Below are 27,638 nucleotides of genomic sequence, written 5' to 3'. Positions count from 1 at the left end.
CTTAGCTTATAAATATATATACATTTAAATAGGCACATTTGTGATTCGATGACTGAACAACAGCTGATCGACAAGGGGGGCCGGTCAGTTCCTTAAACACCTCGCTCCTGACACCCCTGTGCATACACGAACCATCACAATGGGGTTAGATCCCCATCTCATTGCACCCCCCTCTCTCGCCGCACTGTTGGAGGGTCAGTGCTGAGGGAGCGCCGCACTGTCGGAGGGTCAGCACTGAGGGAGAACCGCGCTGTCGGAGGGTCAGCGCTGAGGGAGCGCCGCACTGTCGGAAGGTCAGTACTGAGGGAGCGCCGCGCTGTCGGAGGGTCAGTACTGAGGGAGCGCCACACTGTCGGAGGGTCAGTGCTGAGGGAGCGCCGCACTGTCGGAGGGTCAGTGCTGAGGGAGCGCCGCACTGTCTGAGGGTCAGTGCTGAGGGAGCGCCGCACTGTCGGAGGGTCAGTGCTGAGGGAGCGCCGCACTGTCGGAGGGACAGTGCTGAGGGAGAGCCGCACTGTCTGAGGCGCCGTCTTTCAGGATGAGACGTAAAACCTGAGGCCCCCGACTGCCATCCCGGTGGAAATGGAAATCCCTCGGCCACTATTGGGAGATGAACAAGGGGTTTGCAGTTCGAGATCTCTCCGGCCCTGGGGCCAATGTTCACTGACCAGCCAGCCACTGCTGACAGAGCGATCAGGCGAGGTCCCCATCAGTCCTGAAAGTTCCTCCTCCTTCCATACTGTGACCAGCAACAGAGTGTGTCCATGCCCGGTCTGTCTGCTCCCTACAGTCTCTCCTGGCTGGCGCTACAGTCGGAGTCTCCCCCCGGGCTCCAGAGGCCCACGGCTTTCGGTCTGGTGATGTCCCGCTGCACCCACGGGTGGTACAATATCTGGTGGAGGGTGGGGCGTTTGGAGGGTTGCATGGAGAGGCACCATCGTATCAGCTCCTCGCACTCTGCAGGGGGAAGGGGGGAAGGAAGCACAAGATGGTCTATTAAAAATTGCATCGCTGGGAAGAAATGAATGTGAGAAAGAGAGAGAGAGACTGGAGAAGGCGGTGGTGCAGAGGGATCTGGGTGTCCTGGGACATGAATCTCAAAAAGTTGGTATGCAGATGCAGCGAGTGATGAGGAAGACAAATGGAAAGTTGTCCTTTATTGCGAGGGGGGGGATGGAGTATAAAAGTGGGGAAGTCTTGCTACAACTGGACAGGGCGTTGGTGAGGCCGCTCCTGGGGCCCTGTGGACAGTTCTGGTCCCCTCACTTCAGGAGGGACAGACTCGCATGGGAAGCCGTTCAGAGAAGGTTCACTCGGCCGATTCCTGGGACGAAGGGGGTTTGTCTGATGAGGAAAGGTTGAGCAGGTTGGGCCTCTACCCATTGGAGTTTAGGAGAATGAGAGGTGATCTTATTGAAACATATCAGATTCTGAGGGGAGGGGGTTTGACAGGGTGGATGCTGAGGGGATGTTACCCGCCCCTCGTGGAGGGGAATCTAGAACGAGGGGAGGGGGCACAGTTTCAGAATGAGGGGTCTCCCATTGAAGACTGAGATGAGGAGGAATTTCTTCTCTCAGAGGGTGGTCAGTCTGTGGAATTCTCTCCCCCCCCAGAGAGCAGTGGGGGTCGCGTCACTGAATATATTCAAGGTCGAGTGAGACAGATTTCTGATCGGTGAGGGGAGTCGAGGGTTATGAGGGGGACGGACAGGGAAGTGGAGTTGAGTAAAAATCGGATCAGAGGCGATCGTATTGAATGGGGGAGCAGGTTTGAGGGGCTGAATGGCCTCCTCCTGCCCCTATTTCTTGAGATCTTATGGAAAGGAGAGACAGTGAAGGATGCTTTAAAACTAAAATCCCCTCTCTCCACCCCCTGTGCCACTTACCCTTGGAGATGCCGGAGGGCAGCTGAATCTCGCCAGCCAGGATCTCCACGTCTCGCTCGAAGGGGATGTCACCACAGACCATGACGTAGAGCAAGACCCCGAGGGACCAGACAGTAGCGGAGCGGGCATGGTAGCGCCTTTCACTGATGTACTCTGGCGGGCTGTACACTCTGGTGCCTGAGCATTTACATCAGAAAGAGATGGAAATAGGAGAGAGAGAGAGAGACAAGATTAAAACCAGACAACATTCACTGTGAGACTATTTACCCCACCCAGCATTGCTTTGGGGTTTTAATGCCCTGATGCCCCCAAAATACCCACGCCTGACCCTCGCCCCCCCTGCCCTATCCCCCTGTCGGAGGGTCAGTGCCGAGGGAGCGGCGCACTGTCGGAGGGTCAGTGCTGAGGGAGCGCCGCACTGTCGGAGGTTCAGTGCTGAGGGAGCGCTGCACTGTTGGAGGGTCAGTGCTTAGGGAGTGCCGCACTGTCGGAGGGTCAGTGCTGAGGGAGCATCGCGCTGTCGGAGGGTCAGTGCTGAGCCGCACTGTCGGAGGATCAGTGCTGAGCCGCACTGTCGGAGGGTCAGTGCCGAGGGAGCGGCGCACTGTCGGAGGGTCAGTGCTGAGGGAGCGATGCACTGTCGGAGGGTCAGTGCTTAGGGAGTGCCGCACTGTCGGAGGGTCAGTGCTGAGGGAGCATCGCGCTGTCGGAGGGTCAGTGCTGAGCCGCACTGTCGGAGGATCAGTGCTGAGCCACACTGTCGGAGGGTCAGTGCTGAGGGAGCTCCGCACTGTCGGAGGGTCAGTGCTGAGGGAGTGCCGCACTGTCGGAGGGTCAGTGCTGAGGGAGTGCCGCACTGTCGGACGGTCGGTGCTGAGGGAGTGCCGCACTGTCGGAGGGTCAGTGCTGAGGGAGCTCCGCACTGTCAGAGGTTCAGTGCTGAGGGAGCGCCGCACTGTGGGAGGGTCTGTGCTGTGCCATACTGTGGGAGGGAATTGGCGTCTCTGCAACATGTCTGGGATCCCAGGTGTCAGAGAGAGAAAGGAGGAGCTGCTGTGCCCCCAGCTGCTTCCGGGATGCCCCCAGGGAGTGTCCGGGCAGGGGTACTCACCACTGAAATCGGTGTAGGCGGTGTCGCGCAGCAGGGCTGCCGAGCCGAAGTCGATGAGCTTGAGCTCGTCAGTGTGCAGGTCGACCAGGAGGTTCTCGTCCTTGATGTCCCGGTGCGTGACCCCACAGGCATGGCAGTGCTGCACTGCCTCCACCGCCTGGCGGAAGAAGGACCGGGCGCGATCCTCGCCCAGCGGGCCCTGCTCGGTGATGAGGTCGAAGAGGTCCTTGGCGCTGGGCGGGCGCTCCATCACCAGCAGGAAGCCGGCCGGCCTGGAGAACCAATCCAGCAGGCGAATCACGCCTCGGTGCTCCGGCAAAGACACCTTCCGCATCAGGATGATCTCCATGGGCACGGGGCGGTGATTCTGCAAGCAGAGGGCACAAGGATGGCAGGATTCAGAACATGGGCAGAAGGGAACACGTTCGCAAAGAGAAATAGCTGGAGTTGAGGATGGAAAGAGTCTGGTTTGGGGGGGAGATGGAGTTGGGGGTGGGTAGGGGGTGGGAAGAGGCTGGTTTGGGGGGGATACACACACTCAGACACACTCACACACACACTCACATTCAGAGTTACTCACACACACACTCAGACACACTCACACACACTCTCAAACATTCTTAGACTCAGTCACACTCGCGCACACTCAGACGCACACTTTGCACACACTCAGATGCACACTCGCACACACTCAGACAGAGACAGGTTCACAAGTCTTATTGAAATCATTTTAAACTCACCAGACGACCCCAATCCACCACTTTCTTCCTGGGCACGTGTTTAACCGCCACCTGGCACAGAAACAGGATCCCAATTCATTCAAATGAGCTGACTTTAAACACTACATCCATATTGATATATTTTAAGTGAAGTTTCATACTGAGTTAACACACACCTTGTCTCCCTCCCCCCTATAGAAACATCAGCAACACCTGCAGGTGTAAACATTGATCCCTGGGAATTATTTTGGCTCTTCACTCCCCCCGCGACCCCCGGAATGTTGTAATGTTGTGCTCGCGTTTTACAATTTATTGCACTAAAAACGGAAGCTTCTAGATGGCAGTGTGTCTCTGTGTATGCCTGTGGGTGTGTCTGAGTGTGTGTTTGTGTGTGTGCGTGTTTGGCTGTACATGACTGTGAGGATCTCTGTGTGTGTGAGTGAGTGTGTCTATGTGCATGTTTGTGTGAGTGAGTGTCTGTGTGAATGTTTTTGTGTCTGTGTGTCTGTGTGAATGTTTTTGTCTCTGTGTGTCTGTGTGTGTTTGTGTCTGAGTGTGTGTGTGTCTGAGTGTGTGTGTCTGGGGGCGTGTGTGTGTGTGTGTCTGTGTGTCTGGGAGCGTGTGTGTGTGTGTGTGTGTCTGAGTGTGTGCGTGTCTCTCTGTGTGTCTGAGTGTGTGTGCGTGTGTTTGTGTCTGAATGTGTGTGTGTGTGTCTGAGTGTGTGTGTGAGTGTAACTCTGTGTGTGTCTGGGGGCGTGTGTGTGAGTGCATGTGTGCGTCTGAGTGTGTGTGTGTGTCTGAGTGCGTCTCTCTGTGTCTGGATGTGTGTGTGTGTGTGTCTGAGTGTGTCTCTGTGTGTCTGGGGGTCTGTGTGTGTTTGTGTCTTTCTGTGTGTCTGGGGACGTGTGTGTGTGTGTCTGAGTGTGTGTGTGTGTCTGGGTGTGTGTGTGTGTCTGAGTGTGTCTCTGTGTGTGTCTGAGTGTGTGTGTGTGTCTGAGTGTGTCTCTGTGTGTGTCTGAGTGTGTGTGTGTGTCTGAGTGTGTCTCTGTGTGTGTCTGAGTGTGTGTGTGTGTCTGAGTGTGTGTGTGTGTCTATATATCGATGTGCTTATTACATTAATACCCTCCTTTCCCCCCTCCTCTCTCACCGGAGCTCCATCGAAGATCCTCACAGCCGAGAAAACTGTTCCGAAGCCGCCGCTGCCCAGTTTCTTGCCCACACTGTACAGTTTCTTGAAGCTTTCTCTCTTCTTCACTGCAGGAGGTGAGGCAGAGAGAGAGAGAGAGAGAGAGAATTACACTCCATCCAATGATCCCAGCCTCAGTTTAACAAAGTTATGACAGACAATCAAACATCACATCAGACTGAAATTGTTCTTAGTAACAAAGGCTCCCGACCCTTCCCAGCCCACGAAACTCCAGCGAGAATTAATGAGTTTGCCCATTGCCTCTCTCGCTCACTCACATGTGATTCTGTCACCCCTTCTCTCTCCGTCTCTCTCTAACAGCTTTTTTGTGTGTGTCTGTGTCTCACTTTCTGTGTCTCACTGCTGTCTCGCTCTCTCTCGTTCTGTTTCTCTAGCTCTCTCTCTCTGTCTCTTTCTTTCTGTCTCTTTCTTTCTGTCTCTTTCTTTCTTTCTCTCTCTCTCCCTGTCTCTTTCTCGCTGACTCTTTCTCTCTCTTCCTTTCTCTCTCTTCCCTCCTCTCTCTTCCTTTCTCTCTCTCTGTCTCTGTGTCTCTCTCTTTCTTTCATTCTCTGTCTTTTTCACTCTCACTCTCCCTCTGTCTCCTCTCTCTCTCTGTCTCATTCTCTCTATCTCTGTCTTTCTGTGTCTCATTCTCTCTCTGTCTTTCTCTCTTTCTTTCTCAGTCTCTCTCTCTGTCTTTCTTTCTCTCTCTCTGTCTTTCTTTCTCTCCGTCTCTCTTTCTCTCTCAGTCTCTGTCTATCTCCGTCTCTGTCTATCTCTGTCTCTCTGTTTCTCTTTCTGTCTCTGTCTCTCTCTTTCTCTCTCTCTCTTTCTCTCTCTCTCTGTCTTTCTTTCTCTCTCTGTCTTTCTTTCTCTCTCCGTCTATCTTTCTCTCTCCGTCTCTGTCTATCTCCGTCTCTGTCTATCTCCGTCTCTGTCTATCTCCGTCTCTCTGTTTCTCTTTCTGTCTCTGTCTCTCTCTTTCTCTCTCTCTCTTTCTCTCTCTCTCTCTGTCTTTCTATCTCTCTGTCTTTCTTTCTCTCTCCGTCTCTCTTTCTCTCTCCGTCTCTGTCTATCTCCGTCTCTGTCTATCTCCGTCTCTCTGTCTATCTCCGTCTCTCTCTGTCTCTCTCTATCTCTGTCTCTCTCTGTTTCTCTCTCCCTGTTTCTCTCTCATCCTTTCTCTCCCTCTCCGACCCAATCAATCATCAATTAATGGGATCACCGAACCGAACCTCCCTCTCCCTCTCCATCCGTCTCTGGCCCCCTTCGCCCCAGCCCATCTCTGTCCCTGTCTCTCTCTCTCTCTCTCTCTCTCTCAGTTTCTGTCTCTGAATCCCACTGGCTCTGGAGAACTCCTGCTCACTCCCCCTTCTCCCCCAAACACCAACTTCTGGGGGGGTGGGAGATGGGGGGAAAGAACCTGCGCGAACACTCGGGGAACTCACGATGTAAAAAACAATTTCCTACCTGGGAGCGATCCCTCGGCCGGTGTCTGGCTGCACTCAGTCCCCAACTTGGTAGACAGCATTGGCTCTGCGGGGGGACGGTGTCGCTGCTGTTAAAGATTCCTCTGGGACAGAGAAAGATAGTCTCGTAATCGCTTCCAAAATAATTGTTTCTTTAAGGAAGAATTTTGCCCTTCCTGGGGAGAGAAGCACAGTTCACGTGTCCAGTGTCTCTGTCTCTTGACCAGAACTAAGGGAAAATAGAACAGGGGGTGAAATATATAAACTGGTTTAAGGGGGAGGGGGTGGGACAGGTAGAGATGGATAGAGGGCCAGTGATAGGTGGAGGGAACCAAAAGATGTCACGGGCCAAAGGATAAAGAGGTGTTGATGGTGGTGATATCAGGGAAGAAATGTGCTAATGGGGACATTAAGGGTAGAAAGCAAGACATGCAAGGTACAGATAGCCCAATGGATGGAAACACATTCCAAACAATAATGGCAATAGGTGGGAAAAGAAAACTATATAGAAATGTTTGTGGGAAACAGGGGGTGGGGATGGAGGAGAGAGTTCCTGATCGAAAGTGGTTGAACTCAATATTCAGTCTGGGAAGCTGTAAAGTGCCCAGTCGGTAGATAAGGTTCTGTTCCATCCATTGTTTTACCTCAGACAGAGTAAAGACCTCTTAGAACAGAGATGAGGAGAAACTTCTTTAGCCAGAGAGAGTGGGTGAATCTCTGGGATTCATTGCCACAGAAGGCTGTGGAGGCCAGGTCATTGAGTGTATTTAAGACCGAGATAGATAGGTTCCTGATTGGTAAGGGGGATCAAAGGTTATGGGGAGAAGGCGGGAGAATGGGGTTGAGAAACTGATCAGCCATGATTGAATGGCGGAGCAGACTCGATGGGCCGAATGGCCTAATTTCTGCTCCTATGTCTTATGGAGCGCCGCACTCTCTTTCTGTCTTTCTCTGTCTCTCTCTCTCTCTGAGTCTCTCTCTCTCTCTGTCTCTATCTCTCTCTGTCTCTGTGTTCCTCTCCTCTCTCTGTCTTTCTCTGTCTCTCTCTCTGTCTCTCCCTCTATCTCTCTTTTGGTGGCTCTCTCTGACTCTTTGAATCTCTCTGTAGGGGCTGACTGACTTGTTCCTGTGTAACAGGCTTGAGAGGGCCTGAATGGCCTCCTCCTTTTCATGTATAACATGCTTGGGGGGCTTATTGCTTTCCCCTGTTCCTGTGTAACAGGCTCGAGAGGGCCTGAATGGCCTCCTCCTGTTCCTGTATAACATGCTTGGGGGGCTTATTGCTTTCCCCTGTTCCTGTGTAACAGGCTCGAGAGGGGCTGAATGGCCTCTGCCTGTTCCTGTGTAACAGGCTCGAGAGTGGCTGAATGGCCTCTCCCTGTTCCTGTGTAACAGGCTCGAGAGGGGCTGACTGACCTGTTCCTGTATAACAGTCTTGAGAGGGGCTGAATGGCCTCCTAATGTTCCTGTGTAACAGGCTCGAGAGAGGGGCTGAATGGCCTCCTACTGTTCCTGTGTAACAGGCTCGAGAACGGGGGCTGAATGGCCTCCTACTGTTCCTGTGTAACAGGCTCGAGAGAGGGGCTGAATGTCCTCCTACTGTTCCTGTGTAACAAGCTCAAGGCGGGGGATGAATCGGCCTCCTCCAGCTCCTGTGTAACATTCTCGAGAGGGGGGCTGATTGGCCTCCTCCTGTTCCTGTGTAACAGGCTCGAGGCGGGGGATGAATGGCCTCCTCCTGTTCCTGTGTAAAAGGCTCGAGGCGGGGGATGAATGGCCTCCTCCTGTTCCTGTGTATCAGGCTCGAGGCGGGGGCTGAATGGCCTCCTCCTGTTCCTGTATAACAGGCTCGAGGCGGGGGATGAATGGCCTCCTCCTGTTCCTGTGTAAAAGGCTTGAGAGGGGCTGAATGGCCTCCTCCTGTTCCTGTTTGCAGAGACGTGTACACACACACACACACACAATATACCACTGACTGAAACAACGTTTAATTTTATTGAGTCCACACAAAACATCATAAATACGCAGGTAGTTTCTCTGGCATCAGCTCGATGGGCCGAATGGCCTGCTATGCTGTAACGACTGTCGGTTCACTAACTGACACCGCGATTTAAAGACAGTCTCGTGCTGCCATTCACAAGAGGGTTTCACGTTTAACCAGGAACATGATCTCAGCGGCACCTTCTAGGGCCGGGGCACAATACACGAGGATTTACAGACCAGGGTGGACACAGCTGGTTCCAGCATTTCCCCAAAACCTCACCCAAGCTCGGGCCTCCCCTGGCGCTCTCCTCAAGGCACTGGCATGGCCAACGGCTCTCCGGTGCCATCCCCAACCTCACCAACTCCCCCTCAGCTATTTGCCCACAGCGTGCGTCACAATGCGATCGAACGACTGGTGCGTTGCTTTCCCCTTAAATCCAGGCTTCTTCCCTTATCCGTGTGCATGAGGATGCGGGGGTGGGGATGGGAGTGAGGAAGGAATCTCTCAATGCCCCACCCAACACCCTCTCCAGAAAAGTGCCAGGTCTGTAAAGCTCGGAAGTGTCCTTAAGGGGAGAATGGAGAGAGATTGCGGCTGCTCATGGAAATCACTGTCGGAGGGTCAGTGCTGAGGGAGCTCCGCACTGTCGGAGGGTCAGTGCTGAGGGAGCTCCGCACTGTCGGAGGGTCAGTGCTGAGGGAGCGCCGCGCTGTCGGAGGGTCGGTGCTGAGGGAGCGCCGCACTGTTGGAGTTTTAGTGCTGAGGGAGCTCCACACTGTAGGAGGGTCAGTGCTGAGAGCGCGCTGTAGTGTCAGAAGGTTAGTGCCGAGGGTGCGCCGTGCTGTTGGAGGGTCAGTGCTGAGGGAGTGACGCACTGTCAGAGGGTCAGTGCTGGGGGAGCTCCAGACTGTCAAGGTTCAGGACTGAGGGAGCGCCGTACTTTTGGAGGGTCAGTGCTGAGGGAGCGCCGCGATGTCGGATGGTCAGTGCTGAGGGAGCGCCGCGCTGTCCGAGTGTCAGTGCTGAGGGAGCTCCGAACTGTTGGGTGGTCAGTATTGAGGGAGCGCCGCAATCTCGGAGGGACAGTGCTGAGGGAGCTCCAAACTGTCAGGGGGTCAGGACTGAAGGAGCGCCGCACTGTAGGAGGGTCAGTGCTGATGTATGCTGGACTGTCGGAGAGTCATCGCTAAGGGAGCGCCACACTGTCGGAGGGTCAGTACTGGGCGAGCGCCATACTTTCGGAGGGTCAGTGCTTAGATAGCGCCGCACTGTCGGAAGGTCAGTGCTGAGGGAGCCACACTGTCAGAGGTTCAGTCCTGAGGGAGCGCCGAGCTGTTGGAGGGTCAGTGCTGAGGGTGCGTCGCACTGTCGGAGGGTCAGTGTTGAGGGAGCGCTGGACTGTCGGAGGGTCATTGCTGAGGGAGCGCCACGCTATTGGAGCATCAGTACAGATGGAACGCCGCACTGTCGAAGGGTCAGTAGTGATGAAGCTCCGAATTGTTGTCGGGTCAGCGCTGTGGGTGCGCCGCACAGTTGGAGGGTCAGTACTGAGGGAGCGCCGCACTGTCGGAAGGTCAGTGCTGAGGGAGCGCCGCACTGTCGGAGGGTCAGTGCTGCGGGAGCGCCGCGCTGTCCGAGTGTCAGTGCTGAGGGAGCTCCGAACTGTTGGGGGGTCAGTATTGAGGGAGCGCCGCAATGTCGGAGGGACAGTGCTAAGGGAGCTCCAAACTGTCGGGGGGTCAGGACTGAAGGAGCGCCACACTGTCGGAGGGTCAGTACTGGGCGAGCGCCATACTTTCGGAGGGTCAGTGCTTAGATAGCGCCGCACTGTCGGAAGGTCAGTGCTTAGGGAGCCACACTGTCAGAGGTTCAGTCCTGAGGGAGCGCCGAGCTGTTGGAGGGTCAGTGCTGATGTCCGCCGGACTGTCGCAGAGTCATCGCTAAGGGAGCGCCACGCTATTGGAGCATCAGTACAGATGGAACGCCGCACTGTCTCAGGGTCAGTAGTGAGGGAGCTCCGAATTGTTGTAGGGTCAGCGCTGTGGGTGCGCCGCACTGTTGGAGGGTCAGTACTGAGGGAGCGCCGCACCGTTGGAGGGTCAGTACTGAGGGAGCGCCGCACGATCGGAGGGTCAGTGCTGAGGTAGCGCCGTACTGCGGGAGGGTCAGAGCAGAGGGAGGGATGCGCTGTCGGAGGGTCAGTGCTGAGGGAGTAACGCACTATCGGAGGGTCAGGACTGAGGGAGCGCCGCGTTGTCAGTTGGTCAGAGCTGAGGGAGCGCCGGTCTGTCGGAGGGTCAGTACAGAGGGAGTGCCGCACTGTTTGAGGGTCAGTGCAGAGGGAGGGCCGCACTGTTTGAGGGTCAGTGCTGAGGGAGCGCCGCACTTTCGAAGGGTCAGTACTGAGGGAGCTCCACATTGTAGGAGGGACAGTGCTGAGAGCGCGCTGTACTGTCAGAGGGTTAGTGCCGAGGGTGCGCCGCGCTGTTGGAGGGTCAGTGCTGAGGGAGTGACGCACTGTCAGAGGGTCAGTGCTGGGGGAGCCGCACTGTCGGAGGGTCAGTTTTGAGGTAGTGTAGCACCGTCGGAGGGTCAGTGCTGAGGGAGCCGCACTGTCGGAGGGTCAGTTTTGAGGTAGTGTAGCACCGTCGGAGGGTCAGTGCTGAGGGAGCCGCACTGTCGGAGGGTCAGTTTTGAGGGAGTGTAGCAATGTCGGAGGGTCAGTGCTGAGGGAGGCGCACGTCTTTCTTTCGCTACGGTCAGTCTTTCCTTGTCTCCCTCTCTCTCTCTCTCCTTCTCTTCGATAAGGGGGGAATTGGATAAATACTGGAAGGGGAAAAATGTGCAGGGTTATGGGGGGGAATGAGCCGGTGGGGTCGGGGGTGGGGGTTAGAGTGTGGGGCTAATTGGACAGATCTTTCAATGAGCCAGCACATGCATGATGGGCTGAATGGCCTCCTCTTGAGCTGTGCCATTCTGTGATTGGACCAACGCCTCCGCCTTCAAAGGCTCCGACCCCACCTCCCCCACCCCCGTTCAACTTGCCCAACCCCCCAACATGAGTTTTTGAAATAGAACCTGCCCGACTGCAGTTGAGCCTCTGTCAGGTCATCGAGATTTTGTTGACCAGCAGGTGGCAACGTTTGCCCCAGTTTCATATTGGGCCATCCACAGGAGGCTATTCAGCCCTTCGAGGCTCAAGGGCCTGAATGGGCCTCTTCCCGTTCCTGTTTAAAAGGCTCGAGGGGTCTGAATGGTATCCTCCTGTTCCTGTGTAACAGTCTCTAGAGTGGGGCTGAATGACCTCCTCCTGTTCCTGTGTATCATGCTTGAGAGGAGTTGAATGAGCCTCCTCCTGTTCCTGTGTAAAAGGCTTGAGAGGGGCTGAATGGCCTCCTCCTGTTCCTATTTGCAGAGACGTGCACACACACACACACACACACAATATACCACTGACTGAAACAACGTTTAATTTTATTGAGTACACACAAAACATCATAAATACGCAGGTAGTTTCTCTGGCATCAGCTCGATGGGCCGAATGGCCTTCTATGCTGTAACGACTGTCGGTTCGCTAACCGACACCGCGATTTAAAGACAGTCTCGTGCCACCATTCACAAGAGGGTTTCATGTTGAACCAGGAACATGATCTCAGTGGCACCCTCTAGGGCCGGGGCACAATACACGAGGATTTACAGACCAGGGTGGACACAGCTGGTTCCAGAATTTCCCCAGAACCTCACCCAAGCTCGGGCCTCCCCTGGCGCTCTCCCCAAGGCACTGGCATGGCCAACGGCTCTCCGGTGCCATCCCCCAACCTCACCAACTCCCCCTCAGCTATTTGGCCACAGCGTGCGTCACAATGCGATCGAACGACGGTGCGTTGCTTTCCCCTTAAATCCAGGCTTCTTCCCTTATCCGTGTGCATGAGGATGCGGGGGTGGGGGGTGGGGATGGGAGTGAGGGAGGAATCTCTCAATGCCCCACCCAATGCCCCCTCCAGAAAAGTGCCAGTTCTGTAAAGCTCGCAAGTGTCCTTAAGGGGAGAATGGAGAGAGATTGCGGCTGCTCATGGAAATTACTGTTGGAGGGTGAGTATTTAGGAAGCTCCGCACTGTCGGAGGGTCAGTGCTGAGGGAGTGCCGCACCGTCGGAGGGTCAGTGCTGAGGGAGCGCCGCACTGTCGGAGGGTCAGTACTGAGGGAGCGCCGCACTGTTGGAGGGTCAGTGCTAAGGGAGCGCTGCACATTCGGAGGGTCAGGGCTGAGTGAGCGCCACGCTGTTGGAGGGTCAGTGCTTAGGGAGCGCTGAACTGTCGCAGGGGCAGTACTGAGGGAGCGACACGCTGTTGGAGGGTCGGTGCTGCATTGTTGGATGGTCAGTTCTGTGGGAACGACGCAAGGTCGGAGGGTCAGTGCTGACGGAGCGCTGCACATTCGGAGGGTCAGGGCTGAGGGAGCGCCATGCTGTTGGAGGGTCAGTGTTTAGGGAGCGCCGCACGGACATAGGGTCATTGCAGAGGGAGTGCCGAACTGTTGGAGGGTCAGTGCTGAGGGAGAGCCGCACTGTCGGAGGGTCAGTGCTGAGGGAGCACCGCACTGTTGGAGGGTTGTTGCTGAGAGAGCGTCGCGCTGTCAGGGGGTCAGTGCTGAGGGAGTGCTGCACTGTTGGAGGTCAGAGCTGAGGGAGCGCCGCACCGTCGGAGGGTCAGTGCTGAGGGAGCGCCGCACTGTCGGAGGGTCAGTACTGAGGGAGCGCCGCACTGTTGGAGGGTCAGTGCTGAGGGAGCGCTGCACTGTCGCAGGGGCAGTACTGAGGGAGCGCCACGCTGTTGGAGGGTCGGTGCTGCATTGAAGGAGGGTCAGTTCTGTGGGAATGACGCACGGTCGGAGGGTCAGTGCTGAGGGAGCGCTGCACATTCGGAGGGTCGGGGCTTAGGGAGCGCCACGCTGTTGGAGGGTCAGTGCTTAGGGAGTGCCGCACGGTCGGAGGGTCAGTGCTGAGGGAGTGCCGAACTGTTGGAGGGTCAGTGCTGAGGGAGTGCCGCACTGTTGGACGGTCAGTGATGAGGGAGTGCCGCGCTGTTGGAGGGTCAGTGCTGAGGGAGTGCCGCACTATTGGAGGGTCAGTACTGAGGGAGTGCCGCAATGTTGGAGGGTCAGTACTGAGGGAGTGCTGCACTGTTAGAGGGTCAGTGCTGAGGGAGTGCCGCACTGTTGGATGGTCAGTGCTGAGGGAGTGCCGCACTGTTGGAGGGTCAGTGCTGAGGGAGTGCCGCACTGTTGTAGGGTCAGTGCTGAGGGAGTGACGCACTGTTGTAGGGTCAGTGCTGAGGGAGTGCCGCACTGTTGGAGGGTCAGTGCTGAGGGAGAGTCGCGCTGTTGGATGGTCAGTACTGAGGGAGATCCGCACTGTCGGAGGCGTCTTTCAGGATGAACGAGGGAGATGAACAAGGGGTGTGCAGTTCGAGTTCTCTCCGGCCCTGGGGCCAATGTTCACTGAGCAGCCAGCCACTGCTGACAGAGCGATCAGGCGAGGTCCCCATCAGTCCTGAAAGTTCCTCCTCCTTCCATACGGTGACCAGCAACAGAGTGTGTCCATGCCCGGTCTGTCTGCTCCCTACAGTCTCTCCTGGATGGTGCCAAAGTCGGAGTCTCCCCCCGGGCTCCAGAGGCCCACGGCTTTCGGTCTGGTGATGTCCCGCTGCACCCACGGGTGGTACAATATCTGGTGGAGGGTGGGGCGTTTGGAGGGTTGCATGGAGAGGCACCATCGTATCAGCTCCTCGCACTCTGCAGGGGGAAGGGGGGAAGGAAGCACAAGATGGTCCATTAAAAATTGCATCGCGGGGAAGAAATGAATGTGAGAAAGAGAGAGAGAGACTGGAGAAGGCGGCGGTGCAGAGGGATCTGGGTGTCCTGGGACATGAATCTCAAAAAGTTGGTATGCAGATGCAGCGAGTGATGAGGAAGACAAATGGAAAGTTGTCCTTTATTGCGAGGGGGGGGGATGGAGTATAAAAGTGGGGAAGTCTTGCTACAACTGGGCAGGGTGTTGGTGAGGCCGCTCCTGGGTCACTGTGGACAGTTCTGGTCCCCTCACTTCAGGAGGGACAGACTCGCATCGGAAGCCGTTCAGAGAAGGTTCACTCGGCCGATTCCTGGGACGAAGGGGGTTTGTCTGATGAGGAAAGGTTGAGCAGGTTGGGCCTCTACCCATTGGAGTTTAGAAGAATGAGAGGTGATCTTATTGAAACATATCAGATGCTGAGGGGAGGGGGTTTGACAGGGTGGATGCTGAGGGGATGTTACCCGCCCCTCGTGGAGGGGAATCTAGAACGAGGGGAGGGGGGCACAGTTTCAGAATGAGGGATCTCCCATTGAAGACTGAGATGAGGAGGAATTTCTTCTCTCAGAGGGTGGTCAGTCTGTGGAATTCTCTCCCCCCCCAGAGAGCAGTGGGGGTCGGGTCACTGAATATATTCAAGGCCGAGTGAGACAGATTTCTGATCGGCGAGGGGAGTCGAGGGTTATGAGGGGGACGGACAGGGAAGTGGAGTTGAGTAAAAATCGGATCAGAGGCGATCGTATTGAAAGGGGGAGCAGGTTTGAGGGGCTGAATGGCCTCCTCCTGCCCCTATTTCTTGAGATCTTATGGAAAGGAGAGACAGTGAAGGATGCTTTAAAACTAAAATCCCCTCTCTCCACCCCCTGTGCCACTTACCCTTGGAGATGCCGGAGGGCAGCTGAATCTCGCCAGCCAGGATCTCCACGTCTCGCTCGAAGGGGATGTCACCACAGACCATGGCGTAGAGCAAGACCCCGAGGGACCAGACAGTAGCGGAGCGGGCATGGTAGCGCCTTTCACTGATGTACTCTGGCGGGCTGTACACTCTGGTGCCTGAGCATTTACATCAGAAAGAGATGGAAATAGGAGAGAGAGAGAGAGACAAGATTAAAACCAGACAACATTCACTGTGAGACTATTTACCCCACCCAGCATTGCTTTGGGGTTTTAATGCCCTGATGCCCCCAAAATACCCACGCCTGACCCTCGCCCCCCCTGCCCTATCCCCCTGTCGGAGGGTCAGTGCCGAGGGAGCGGCGCACTGTCGGAGGGTCAGTGCTGAGGGAGCGCCGCACTGTCAGAGGTTCAGTGCTGAGGGAGCGCTGCACTGTTGGAGGGTCAGTGCTTAGGGAGTGCCGCACTGTTGGAGGGTCAGTGCTGAGGGAGCATCGCGCTGTCGGAGGGTCAGTGCTGAGCCGCACTGTCGGAGGATCAGTGCTGAGCCGCACTGTCGGAGGATCAGTGCTGAGCCGCACTGTCGGAGGGTCAGTGCCGAGGGAGCGGCGCACTGTCGGAGGGTCAGTGCTGAGGGAGCGACGCACTGTCGGAGGGTCAGTGCTTAGGGAGTGCCGCACTGTCGGAGGTTCAGTGCTGAGGGAGCATCGCGCTGTCGGAGGGTCAGTGCTGAGCCGCACTGTCGCAGGATCAGTGCTGAGCCATACTGTCGTAGGGTCAGTGCTGAGGGAGCTCCGCACTGTCGGAGGGTCAGTGCTGAGGGAGTGCCGCACTGTCAGAGGGTCAGTGCTGAGGGAGTGCCGCACTGTCGGACGGTCGGTGCTGAGGTAGTGCCGCACTGTCGGAGGGTCAGTGCTGAGGGAGCTCCGCATTGTCGGAGGTTCAATGCTGAGGGAGCGCCGCACTGTCGGAGGGTCTGTGCTGTGCCATACTGTGGGAGGGAATTGGCGTCTGTGCAACATGTCTGGGATCCCAGGTGTCAGAGAGAGAAAGGAGGAGCCGCTGTGCCCCCAGCTGCTTCTGGGATGCCCCCAGGGAGTGTCCGGGCAGGGGTACTCACCACTGAAATCGGTGTAGGCGGTGTCGCGCAGCAGGGCTGCCGAGCCGAAGTCGATGAGCTTGAGCTCGTCAGTGTGCAGGTCGACCAGGAGGTTCTCGTCCTTGATGTCCCGGTGCGTGACCCCACAGGCATGGCAGTGCTGCACTGCCTCCACCGCCTGGCAGAAGAAGGACCGGGCGCGATCCTCGCCCAGCGGGCCCTGCTCGGTGATGAGGTCGAAGAGGTCCTTGGCGCTGGGCGGGCGCTCCATCACCAGCAGGAAGCCGGCCGGCCTGGAGAACCAATCCAGCAGGCGAATCACGCCTCGGTGCTCTGGCAAAGACACCTTCCGCATCAGGATGATCTCCATGGGCACGGGGCGGTGATTCTGCAAGCAGAGGGCACAAGGATGGCAGGATTCAGAACATGGGCAGAAGGGAACACGTTCGCAAAGAGAAATAGCTGGAGTTGAGGATGGAAAGAGTCTGGTTTGGGGGGGAGATGGAGTTGGGGGTGGGTAGGGGGTGGGAAGAGGCTGGTTTGGGGGGGATACACACACTCAGACACACTCACACACACACTCACATTCAGAGTTACTCACACACACACTCAGACACACTCACACACTCTCAAACATTCTTAGACTCAGTCACACTCGCGCACACTCAGACGCACACTTTGCACACACTCAGATGCACACTCGCACACACTCAGACAGAGACAGGTTCACAAGTCTTATTCAAATCATTTTAAACTCACCAGACGACCCCAATCCACCACTTTCTTCCTGGGCACGTGTTTAACCGCCACCTGGCACAGAAACAGGATCCCAATTCATTCAAATGAGCTGACTTTAAACACTACATCCATATTGATATATTTTAAGTGAAGTTTCATACTGAGTTAACACACACCTTGTCTCCCTCCCCCCTATAGAAACATCAGCAACACCTGCAGGTGTAAACATTGATCCCTGGGAATTATTTTGGCTCTTCACTCCCCCCGCGACCCCCGGAATGTTGTAATGTTGTGCTCGCGTTTTACAATTTATTGCACTAAAAACGGAAGCTTCTAGATGGCAGTGTGTCTCTGTGTATGCCTGTGGGTGTGTCTGAGTGTGTGTTTGTGTGTGTGCGTGTTTGGCTGTACATGACTGTGAGGATCTCTGTGTGTGTGAGTGAATGTGTCTATGTGCATGTTTGTGTGAGTGAGTGTCTGTGTGAATGTTTTTGTGTCTGTGTGAATGTTTTTGCATCTGTGTGTCTGTGTGTGTTTGTGTCTGAGTGTGTGTGTGTCTGAGTGTGTGTGTCTGGGGGCGTGTGTGTGTGTGTGTGTGTCTGTGTGTCTGGGAGCGTGTGTGTGTGTGTGTCTGAGTGTGTGCGTGTCTCTCTGTGTGTCTGAGTGTGTGTGCGTGTGTTTGTGTCTGAATGTGTGTGTGTGTGTCTGAGTGTGTGTGTGAGTGTAACTCTGTGTGTGTCTGGGGGCGTGTGTGTGAGTGCATGTGTGTGTCTGAGTGTGTGTGTGTGTCTGAGTGCATCTCTCTGTGTCTGGATGTGTGTGTGTGTGTGTCTGAGTGTGTCTCTGTGTGTCTGGGGGTCTGTGTGTGTTTGTGTCTTTGTGTGTGTCTGGGGACGTGTGTGTGTGTGTCTGAGTGTGTGTGTGTGTCTGGGTGTGTGTGTGTGTCTGAGTGTGTCTCTGAGTGCGTCTCTGAGTGTGTCTCTGTGTGTGTCTGAGTGCGTGTGTCTGTCTGGGTGTGTGTGTGTCTGAGTGTGTCTCTGTGTGTGTCTGAGTGTGTCTCTGTGTGTGTCTGAGTGTGTGTGTGTGTGTGAGTGTGTCTCTGTGTGTGTCTGAGTGTGTGTGTGTGACTGGGTGTGTGTGTGTCTATATATCGATGTGCTTATTACATGAATACCCTCCTTTCCCCCCTCCTCTCTCACCGGAGCTCCATCGAAGATCCTCACAGCCGAGAAAACTGTTCCGAAGCCGCCGCTGCCCAGTTTCTTGCCCACACTGTACAGTTTCTTGAAGCTTTCTCTCTTCTTCACTGCAGGAGGTGAGGCAGAGAGAGAGAGAGAGAGAATTACACTCCATCCAACGATCCCAGCCTCAGTTTAACAAAGTTATGACAGACAATCAAACATCACATCAGACTGAAATTGTTCTTAGTAACAAAGGCTCCCGACCCTTCCCAGCCCACGAAACTCAAGCGAGAATTAATGAGTTTGCCCATTGCCTCTCTCGCTCACTCACATGTGATTCTGTCACCCCTTCTCTCTCCGTCTCTCTCTAACAGCTTTTTTGTGTGTGTCTGTGTCTCACTTTCTGTGTCTCACTGCTGTCTCGCTCTCTCTCGTTCTGTTTCTCTAGCTCTCTCTCTCTCTCTCTTTCTTTCTGTCTCTTTCTTTCTATCTCTGTCTCTCTCTCTCGCTGACTCTTTCTCTCTCTTCCTTTCTCTCTCTTCCCTCCTCTCTCTTCCTTTCTCTCTGTATCTGTGTCTCTCTCTTTCTATCTCTCTTTTTTTTTCACTCTCTCTCTCCCTCTGTCTGTCTCTCTCTCTGTCTCATTCTCTCTATCTCTCTCTGTCTTTCTGTGTCTCATTCTCTCTCTGTCTTCCTCTCTTTCGTTCTCTGTCTCTCTCTCTGTCTTTCTTTCTCTCTCTCTGTCTTTCTTTCTCTCTCTCTGTCTCTCTCTCTCCGTCTCTCTTTCTCTCTCCGTCTCTATCTATCTCCGTCTCTGTCTATCTCCGTCTCTCTGTCTATCTCCGTCTCTCTGTCTATCTCTGTCTCTCTCTATCTCTGTCTCTCTGTTTCTCTTTCTGTCTCTGTCTCTCTCTTTCTCTCTCTCTCTTTCTCTCTCTCTCTCTCTGTCTTTCTTTCTCTCTCTCTGTCTTTCTTTCTCTCTCCGTCTCTCTTTCTCTCTCCGTCTCTTTCTATCTCCGTCTCTGTCTATCTCCGTCTCTCTGTCTATCTCCGTCTCTGTCTATCTCCGTCTCTCTGTCTATCTCTGTCTCTCTCTCTGTTTCTCTCTCCCTGTTTCTCTCTCATCCTTCCTCTCCCTCTCCGACCCAATCAATCATCAATTAATGGGATCACCGAAGCGAACCTCCCTCTCCCTCTCCATCCGTCTCTGGCCCCCTCCGCCCCAGCCCATCTCTGTCCCTGTCTCTCTCTCTCTCTCTCTCTCTCTCTCAGTTCCTGTCTCTGCATCCCACTGGCTCTGGAGATCTCCTGCTCACTCCCCCTTCTCCCCGAAACACCAACTTCTGGGGGGTGGGAGATGGGGGGAAAGACCCTGCGCCAACACTCGGGGAACTCACGATGTAAAAAACAACTTCCTACCTGGGAGCGATCCCTCGGCCGGTGTCTGGCTGCACGCAGTCCCCAACTTGGTAGACAGCATTGGCTCTGCGGGGGGACGGTGTCGCTGCTGTTAAAGATTCCTCTGGGACAGAGAAAGATAGTCTCGTAATAGCTTCCAAAATAATTGTTTCTTTAAGGAAGAATTTTGCCCTTCCTGGGGAGAGAAGCACAATTCACGTGTCCAGTGTCTCTGTCTCTTGACCAGAACTAAGGGAAAATAGAACAGGGGATGAAATATAAACTGGTTTAAGGGGGAGGGGGTTGGACAGGTAGAGATGGATAGAGGGCCAGTGATAGGTGGAGGGAACCAAAAAATGTCACGGGCCAAAGGATAAAGAGGTGTTGATGGTGGTGATATCAGGGAAGAAATGTGCTAATGGGGACATTAAGGGTAGAAAGCAAGACATGCAAGGTACAGATAGCCCAATGGATGGAAACACATTCCAAACAATAATGGCAATAGGTGGGAAAAGAAAAATATATAGAAATGTTTGGGGGAAACAGGGGGTGGGGATGGAGGAGAGAGTTCCTGACCGAAAGTGGTTGAACTCAATATTCAGTCTGGGAAGCTGTAAAGTGCCCAGTCGGTAGATAAGGTTCTGTTCCATCCATTGTTTTACCTCAGACAGAGTAAAGACCTCTTAGAACAGAGATGAGGAGAAACTTCTTTAGCCAGAGAGAGTGGGTGAATCTCTGGAATTCATTGCCACAGAAGGCTGTGGAGGCCAGGTCATTGAGTGTATTTAAGACCGAGATAGATAGGTTCCTGATTGGTAAGGGGGATCAAAGGTTATGGGGAGAAGGCGGGAGAATGGGGTTGAGAAACTGATCAGCCATGATTGAATGGCGGAGCAGACTCGATGGGCCGAATGGCCTAATTTCTGCTCCTATGTCTTATGGAGCGCCGCACTCTCTTTCTGTCTTTCTCTGTCTCTCTCTGTCTCTCTGAGTCTCTCTCTCTCTGTCTCTATCTCTCTCTGTCTCTGTGTTCCTCTCCTCTCTCTGTCTTTCTCTGTCTCTCTCTCTGTCTCTCCCTCTATCTCTCTTTTGGTGGCTCTCTCTGACTCTCTGAATCTCTCTGTAGGGGCTGACTGACTTGTTCCTGTGTAACAGGCTTGAGAGGGCCTGAATGGCCTCCTCCTTTTCATGTATAACATGCTTGGGGGGCTTATTGCTTTCCCCTGTTCCTGTGTAACAGGCTCGAGAGGGCCTGAATGGCCTCCTCCTGTTCCTGTATAACATGCTTGGGGGGCTTATTGCTTTCCCCTGTTCCTGTGTAACAGGCTCGAGAGGGGCTGACTGACCTGTTCCTGTATAACAGTCTTGAGAGGGGCTGAATGGCCTCCTAATGTTCCTGTGTAACAGGCTCGAGAGAGGGGCTGAATGGCCTCCTACTGTTCCTGTGTAACAGGCTCGAGAACGGGGGCTGAATGGCCTCCTACTGTTCCTGTGTAACAGGCTCGAGAGAGGGGCTGAATGTCCTCCTACTGTTCCTGTGTAACAAGCTCAAGGCGGGGGATGAATCGGCCTCCTCCAGCTCCTGTGTAACATTCTCGAGTGGGGGGCTGATTGGCCTACTCCTGTTCCTGTGTAACAGGCTCGAGGCGGGGGATGAATGGCCTCCTCCTGTTCCTGTGTAAAAGGCTCGAGGCGGGGGATGAATGGCCTCCTCCTGTTCCTGTGTAACAGGCTCGAGGCGGGGGATGAATGGCCTCCTCCTGTTCCTGTATAACAGGCTCGAGGCGGGGGATGAATGGCCTCCTCCTTTTCCTGTGTAAAAGGCTCGAGAGGGGCTGAATGGCCTCCTCCTGTTCCTGTTTGCAGAGACGTGTACACACACACACACACACACACACAATATACCACTGACTGAAGCAACGTTTAATTTTATTGAGTCCACACAAAACATCATAAATACGCAGGTAGTTTCTCTGGCATCAGCTCGATGGGCCGAATGGCCTGCTATGCTGAAAGGACTGTCGGTTCACTAATTGACACCGCGATTTAAAGACAGTCTCGTGCTGCCATTCACAAGAGGGTTTCACGTTGAACCAGGAACATGATCTCAGCGGCACCCTCTAGGGCCTAGGCACAATACACGAGGATTTCCAGACCAGGGTTGACACAGCTGGTTCCAGCATTTCCCCAAAACCTCACCCAAGCTCGGGCCTCCCCTGGCGCTCTCCTCAAGGCACTGGCATGGCCAACGGCTCTCCGGTGCCATCCCCAACCTCACCAACTCCCCCTCAGCTATTTGCCCACAGCGTGCGTCACAATGCGATCGAACGACTGGTGCGTTGCTTTCCCCTTAAATCCAGGCTTCTTCCCTTATCCGTGTGCATGAGGATGCGGGGGTGGGGATGGGAGTGAGGAAGGAATCTCTCAATGCCCCACCCAACACCCTCTCCAGAAAAGTGCCAGGTCTGTAAAGCTCGGAAGTGTCCTTAAGGGGAGAATGGAGAGAGATTGCGGCTGCTCATGGAAATCACTGTCGGAGGGTCAGTGCTGAGGGAGCTCCGCACTGTCGGAGGGTCAGTGCTGAGGGAGCTCCGCACTGTCGGAGGGTCAGTGCTGAGGGAGCGCCGCGCTGTCGGAGGGTCGGTGCTGAGGGAGCGCCGCACTGTTGGAGTTTTAGTGCTGAGGGAGCTCCACACTGTAGGAGGGTCAGTGCTGAGAGCGCGCTGTAGTGTCAGAGGGTTAGTGCCGAGGGTGCGCCGTGCTGTTGGAGGGTCAGTGCTGAGGGAGTGACGCACTGTCAGAGGGTCAGTGCTGGGGGAGCTCCAGACTGTCAAGGTTCAGGACTGAGGGAGCGCCCTACTTTTGGAGGGTCAGTGCTGAGGGAGCGCCGCGATGTCGGATGGTCAGTGCTGAGGGAGCGCCGCGCTGTCCGAGTGTCAGTGCTGAGGGAGCTCCAAACTGTTGGGGGGTCAGTATTGAGGGAGCGCCGCAATCTCGGAGGGACAGTGCTGAGGGAGCTCCAAACTGTCAGGGGGTCAGGACTGAAGGAGCGCCGCACTGTCGGAGGGTCAGTGCTGATGTACGCTGGACTGTCGGAGAGTCATCGCTAAGGGAGCGCCACAATGTCGGAGGGTCAGTACTGGGCGAGCGCCATACTTTCGGAGGGTCAGTGCTTAGATAGCGCCGCACTGTCGGAAGGTCAGTGCTGAGGGAGCCACACTGTCAGAGGTTCAGTCCTGAGGGAGCGCCGAGCTGTTGGAGGGTCAGTGCTGAGGGTGCGTCGCACTGTCGGAGGGTCAGTGTTGAGGGAGAGCCGGACTGTCGGAGGGTCATTGCTGAGGGAGCGCCACGCTATTGGATCATCAGTACAGATGGAACGCCGCACTGTCGAAGGGTCAGTAGTGATGAAGCTCCGAATTGTTGTCGGGTCAGCGCTGTGGGTGCGCCGCACTGTTGGAGGGTCAGTACTGAGGGAGCGCCGCACTGTCGGAAGGTCAGTGCTGAGGGAGCGCCGCACTGTCGAAGGGTCAGTGCTGATGTACGCCGGACTGTCGGAGAGCCATCGCTAAGGGAGCACCACACTGTCGGAGCGTCAGTGTTGAGGGAGAGCCAGACTGTCGGCGGGACATTGCTGAGGGAGCGCCGCACTGTCGGAGGGTCAGTAGTGAGGGAGCTCCGAATTGTTGTAGGGTCAGCGCTGTGGGTGCGCCGCACTGTAGCAGTGTCAGTGCCGAGGGAGCGCTGTGCTGTCGGGGGGTCAGTGCTGAGGGAGTGCAGCACTGTCGGCGGGTCAGTGCTGAGGGAGCCGCACTGTCGGAGGGTCAGTACTGAGGGAGCGCCGCACTGTCGGAAGGTCAGTGCTGAGGGAGTGCAGCACTGTCGGAGGGTCAGTGCTGAGGGAGCCGCACTGACGGAGGGTCAGTTTTGAGGGAGTGCGGCACTGTCGGAGGGTTAGCGCTGAGGGAGCCGCACTGTCAGAGGATCAGTGCTGAGGGAGCCGCACTGTCGGAGGGTCAGTACTGAGGGAGCGCCGCACTATCGGAAGGTCAGTGCTGAGGGAGCGCCGCACTGTCGGAGGGTCAGTGCTGAGGGAGCCGCACTGTCGGAGGGTCAGTGCTGAGGGAGTGCGGCACTGTCGGAGGGTCAGTGCTGAGGGAGCCGCACTGTCGGAGGGTCAGTGCTGAGGGAGCGCCGCACTGTCGGAGGGTCAGTGCTGAGGGAGCGCACGTCTTTCTTTCGCTACGGTCAGTCTTTCTTTGTCTCCCTCTCTCTCTCTCTCTCTTACTCTTCGATAAGGGGGGAATTGGATAAATACTGGAAGGGGAAAAACGTGCAGGGTTATGGGGGGGAAAGAGCCGGTGGGGTCAGGGGTGGGGGTTAGAGTGTGGGGCTAATTGGACAGATCTTTCAAAGAGCCAGCACATGCATGATGGGCTGAATGGCCTCCTCTTGAGCTGTGTCATTCTGTGATTGGACCAACGCCTCCGCCTTCAAAGGCTCCGACCCCACCTCCCCCACCCCCGTTCAACCTGCCCACCCCCCAACATGAGCTTTTGAAACCGAACCTGCCCGACTGCTGTTGAGCCTCTGTCAGGTCGTCGAGGTTTTGTTGACCAGCAGGTGGCAGCGTTTGCCCCAGTTTCATATTGGGCCATCCACAGGAGGAGGCCATTCAGCCCTTCGAGGCTCAAGGGCCTGAATGGGCCTCTTCCCGTTCCTGTTTAAAAGGCTCGAGGGGTCTGAATGGCTTCCTCCTGTTCCTGTGTAACAGTCTCGACAGCGGGGCTGAATGGCCTCCTCCTGTTCCTGTGTAACATGCTTGAGAGGAGTTGAATGAGCCTCCTCCTGTTCCTGTGTAACAGGCTCGAGAGGGGCTGAATGGCCTCCTCCTGTTCCTATTTGCAGAGACGTGTACACACACACACACACACACACAATATACCACTGACTGAAACAACGTTTAATTTTATTGAGTACACACAAAACATCATAAATACGCAGGTAGTTTCTCTGGCATCAGCTCGATGGGCCGAATGGCCTGCTATGCTGTAACGACTGTTGGTTCACTAACTGACACCGCGATTTAAAGACAGTCTCGTGCCGCCATTCACAAGAGGGTTTCACGTTGAACCAGGAACATGATCTCAGCGGCACCCTCTAGGGCCTGGGCACAATACACGAGGATTTACAGACCAGGGTGGACACAGCTGGTTCCAGAATTTCCCCAGAACCTCACCCAAGCTCGGGCCTCCCCTGGCGCTCTCCCCAAGGCACTGGCATGGCCAACGGCTCTCCGGTGCCATCCCCCAACCTCACCAACTCCCCCTCAGCTATTTGGCCACAGCGTGCGTCACAATGCGATCGAACGACGGTGCGTTGCTTTCCTCTTAAATCCAGGCTTCTTCCCTTATCCGTGTGCATGAGGATGCGGGGGTGGGGGGTGGGGATGGGAGTGAGGAAGGAATCTCTCAATGCCCCACCCAACACCCCCTCCAGAAAAGTGCCAGGTCTGTAAAGCTCGCAAGTGCCCTTAAGGGGAGAATGGAGAGAGATTGCGGCTGCTCATGGAAATCACTGTTGGAGGGTGAGTATTGAGGAAGCTCCGCACTGTCGGAGGGTCAGTGCTGAGGGAGAACCTTTGGACTGTGGGAGGCCATTCAGCCCCTCTCAGGCCTTTTAGACAGGAACAGGAGGAGGCCATTCAGCCCCTCTCAAGCCTGTTAGACAGGAACAGAAGGAGGCCATTCTGTCCCTCGAGCCTTGCTCGATTCAACCAGATCAGGGCAGATCAGCATCTTAACTCCATCTGCTGCCCTGGGTTCTGTAATCCTCAATCCCCTCCTTACCCAGAAACATCTCCCAATCTCAGGGTGTAAATTTACAATTCCCCTCCCCACCGTCTCAGCCTCGACAGGCTTATCGGGGGGAGGGAGTTTCCCATTTCCACCCCACTTTGTATCAAGTGCTTCCTGACATCACCCCTGGCCGCCTGGCTCCAACTGTTATGTTCGGACCCCTCATTCTGGGCTCTCCCACCCCCTCCAAACCCATCATCTTAAACCCCTCGATCAGAACCCCCCTTAATCTTCGATAATCGAGGGAATACAAGCTCGGCCTGTGAGACCCCTGATCGGAATTTAACCCTTTCAGACCCAGGGCGTTCTGGTGATACTGCGCTGCAATCCTGAAGTTCTCTCTCTCTCTGTCTCTGTCTCTGTCTCTCTCTCTCTGTCTCTCTATCTCTGTCTCTCTCTCTATCTCTGTCTCTCTCTTTCTCTCTCTCTCTCTTTGTGTCTCTCTCTCCCTTTCTCTCTATCCCTCTCTGTCAATCTCTGTCTCTTTCTCACTCCCTCTCTATCTCTCTGTCTCTATCTCTCTGTCTATCTCTCTAACTCTATCTCTCTCTGTCTCTGTCTATCTCTCTCTCTTTCTATCTCTCTCTCTCTCTCTGTCTATCTCTCTCTCTCTGTCTATATCTTTCTCTCTCTATCTATTTCTCTTTCTCTCTCTGTCTATCTCTCTCTCTCTCTGTCCCTCTCTTTCTATCTCCCTCTCTCTCTCTCTCGCTCTCTCTCTGTCTCTCTCTCTCTCTCTGTCTCTCTCTCTCTCTGTCTCTCTCTCTGTCTATCTCTCTCTCTCTCTCTCTGTCCCTCTCTGCCTATCTCTCTCTCTATCTATTTCTCTCTCTCTCTCTCTCTGTCTATATCTCTCTCTCTCTGTCCCTCTCTTTCTATCTCCCTCATTCTCTCTCTCTCTCTCTCCATCCTTCAGGATGAGACATTAAACCTGAGGCCTGCGTCCACCCTCTCAGGTGGACATAAAAGATCCCCCTGGCCCCTATTGGAAGGAAAGCGGGCTGGCGGGAGTTGGGTGGGGTTTGGGGGGGAAGAGTTCTCCCCGGTGTCCTGGGCCCGAAATGTATCCCTCAGCCAACACCACGAAAAGGAACAGATAACCTGGGTCATCGCGTGACATCGGCTGCTCATGGGATCTTCCTCTGCTGCAAAATGGCGATCCCTTTCCCTACAAGAGTGATCTCACCTGCAAAGGTGCTTCATTAGCTGCGAGGCACTTGGAGGTGTCTGCTGGTGGTGAAAGGCGCTATATAAACGCACGTCTTCCGCTACGGTCAGTATTTCCTTGTCTCCCTCTCTCTCCTTCTCTTCGATAAGGGGGGAATTGGATAAATACTGGAAGGGGGAAAACGTGCAGGGTTATGGAGGGGGGGAAAGAGCCGGTGGGGTCGGGGGTGGGGGTAGAGTGTGGGGCTAATTGGACAGATCTTTCAAAGAGCCAGCACATGCATGATGGGCTGAATGGCCTCCTCTTGAGCTATGTCATTCTGTGATTGGACCAACGCCTCCGCCTTCAAAGGCTCCGACCCCACCTCCCCCACCCCCGTTCAACTTGCCCACCCCCCAACATGAGCTTTTGAAACCGAACCTGCCCGACTGCTGTTGAGCCTCTGTCAGGTCGTCGAGGTTTTGTTGACCAGCAGGTGGCAGCGTTTGCCCCAGTTTCATATTGGGCCATTCACAGGAGGAGGCCATTCAGCCCTTCGAGGCTCAAGGGCCTGAATGGGCCTCCTCCTGTTCCTGTGTAACAGTCTCGAGAGTGGGGCTGAATGGCCTCCTCCTGTTCCTGTGTAACAGTCTCGAGAGTGGGGCTGAATGGCCTCCTCCTGTTCCTATTTGCAGAGACGTGTACACACACACACACACAATATACCACTGACTGAAACAACGTTTAATTTTATTGAGTCCACACAAAACATCATAAATACGCAGGTAGTTTCTCTGGCATCAACTCGATGGGCCGAATGGCCTGCTATGCTGTTACGACTGTTGGTTCACTAACTGACACCGCGATTTAAAGACAGTCTCGTGCCGTGATTCACAAGGGGGTTTCACGCTTAGCTTATAAATATATATACATTTAAATAGACACATTTGTGATTCGATGACTGAACAACAGCTGATCGGCCAGGGGGGCTGGTCAGTTCCTTAAACACCTCGCTCCTGCCACCCCTGTGCATACACGAACCATCATAATGGTGTTAGATCCACATCTCATTGCACCCCCCTCTCTTGCCGCACTGTCGGAGGGTCAGTGCTGAGGGAGCGCC

At 55.0% G+C, this 27,638-nt stretch overlaps 1 protein-coding gene and 1 pseudogene across 1 annotated transcript; both read right to left on the bottom strand.

The window, feature by feature from the left end:
• Positions 1-630: 630 nt before the first annotated feature.
• On the bottom strand, positions 631-6,433 carry LOC144673947 (serine/threonine-protein kinase pim-3-like). The gene is made up of 6 exons (XM_078535539.1): positions 6,373-6,433; positions 4,864-4,979; positions 3,738-3,788; positions 2,998-3,364; positions 1,887-2,063; positions 631-957 (listed from the first exon to the last, which is right to left on the bottom strand). Exons 1-6 carry the CDS (start codon positions 6,431-6,433, stop codon positions 785-787), a joined length of 945 nt encoding a protein of 314 aa, XP_078391665.1. The 3' UTR covers positions 631-784.
• A 7,351-nt stretch (positions 6,434-13,784) lies between these two features.
• On the bottom strand, positions 13,785-21,779 carry LOC144673939 (serine/threonine-protein kinase pim-3-like; annotated as a pseudogene).
• Positions 21,780-27,638: the final 5,859 nt, after the last annotated feature.

This window comes from Cetorhinus maximus, unplaced genomic scaffold, assembly GCF_964194155.1.
Source record: "Cetorhinus maximus unplaced genomic scaffold, sCetMax3.hap1.1 HAP1_SCAFFOLD_519, whole genome shotgun sequence".
Taxonomy (NCBI): Eukaryota; Metazoa; Chordata; class Chondrichthyes; order Lamniformes; family Cetorhinidae; genus Cetorhinus; species Cetorhinus maximus.
Note: the sequence above shows the minus strand (reverse complement) of the source record. Positions and strands in the feature narration are given on the sequence as shown.

Excerpts from the sequence above, each read along its gene's own strand:
- LOC144673947 (XM_078535539.1), bottom strand. The coding sequence starts at position 6,433 with ATGCTGTCTACCAAGTTGGGGACTGAGTGCAGCCAGACACCGGCCGAG. Across the intron at positions 3,365-3,737 it reads TGGTGGATTGGGGTCGTCTG|AATCACCGCCCCGTGCCCAT; the intron begins GTGAGTTTAAAA and ends CTCTGCTTGCAG. Across the intron at positions 958-1,886 it reads GCCCTCCGGCATCTCCAAGG|AGTGCGAGGAGCTGATACGA; the intron begins GTAAGTGGCACA and ends TTCCCCCTGCAG.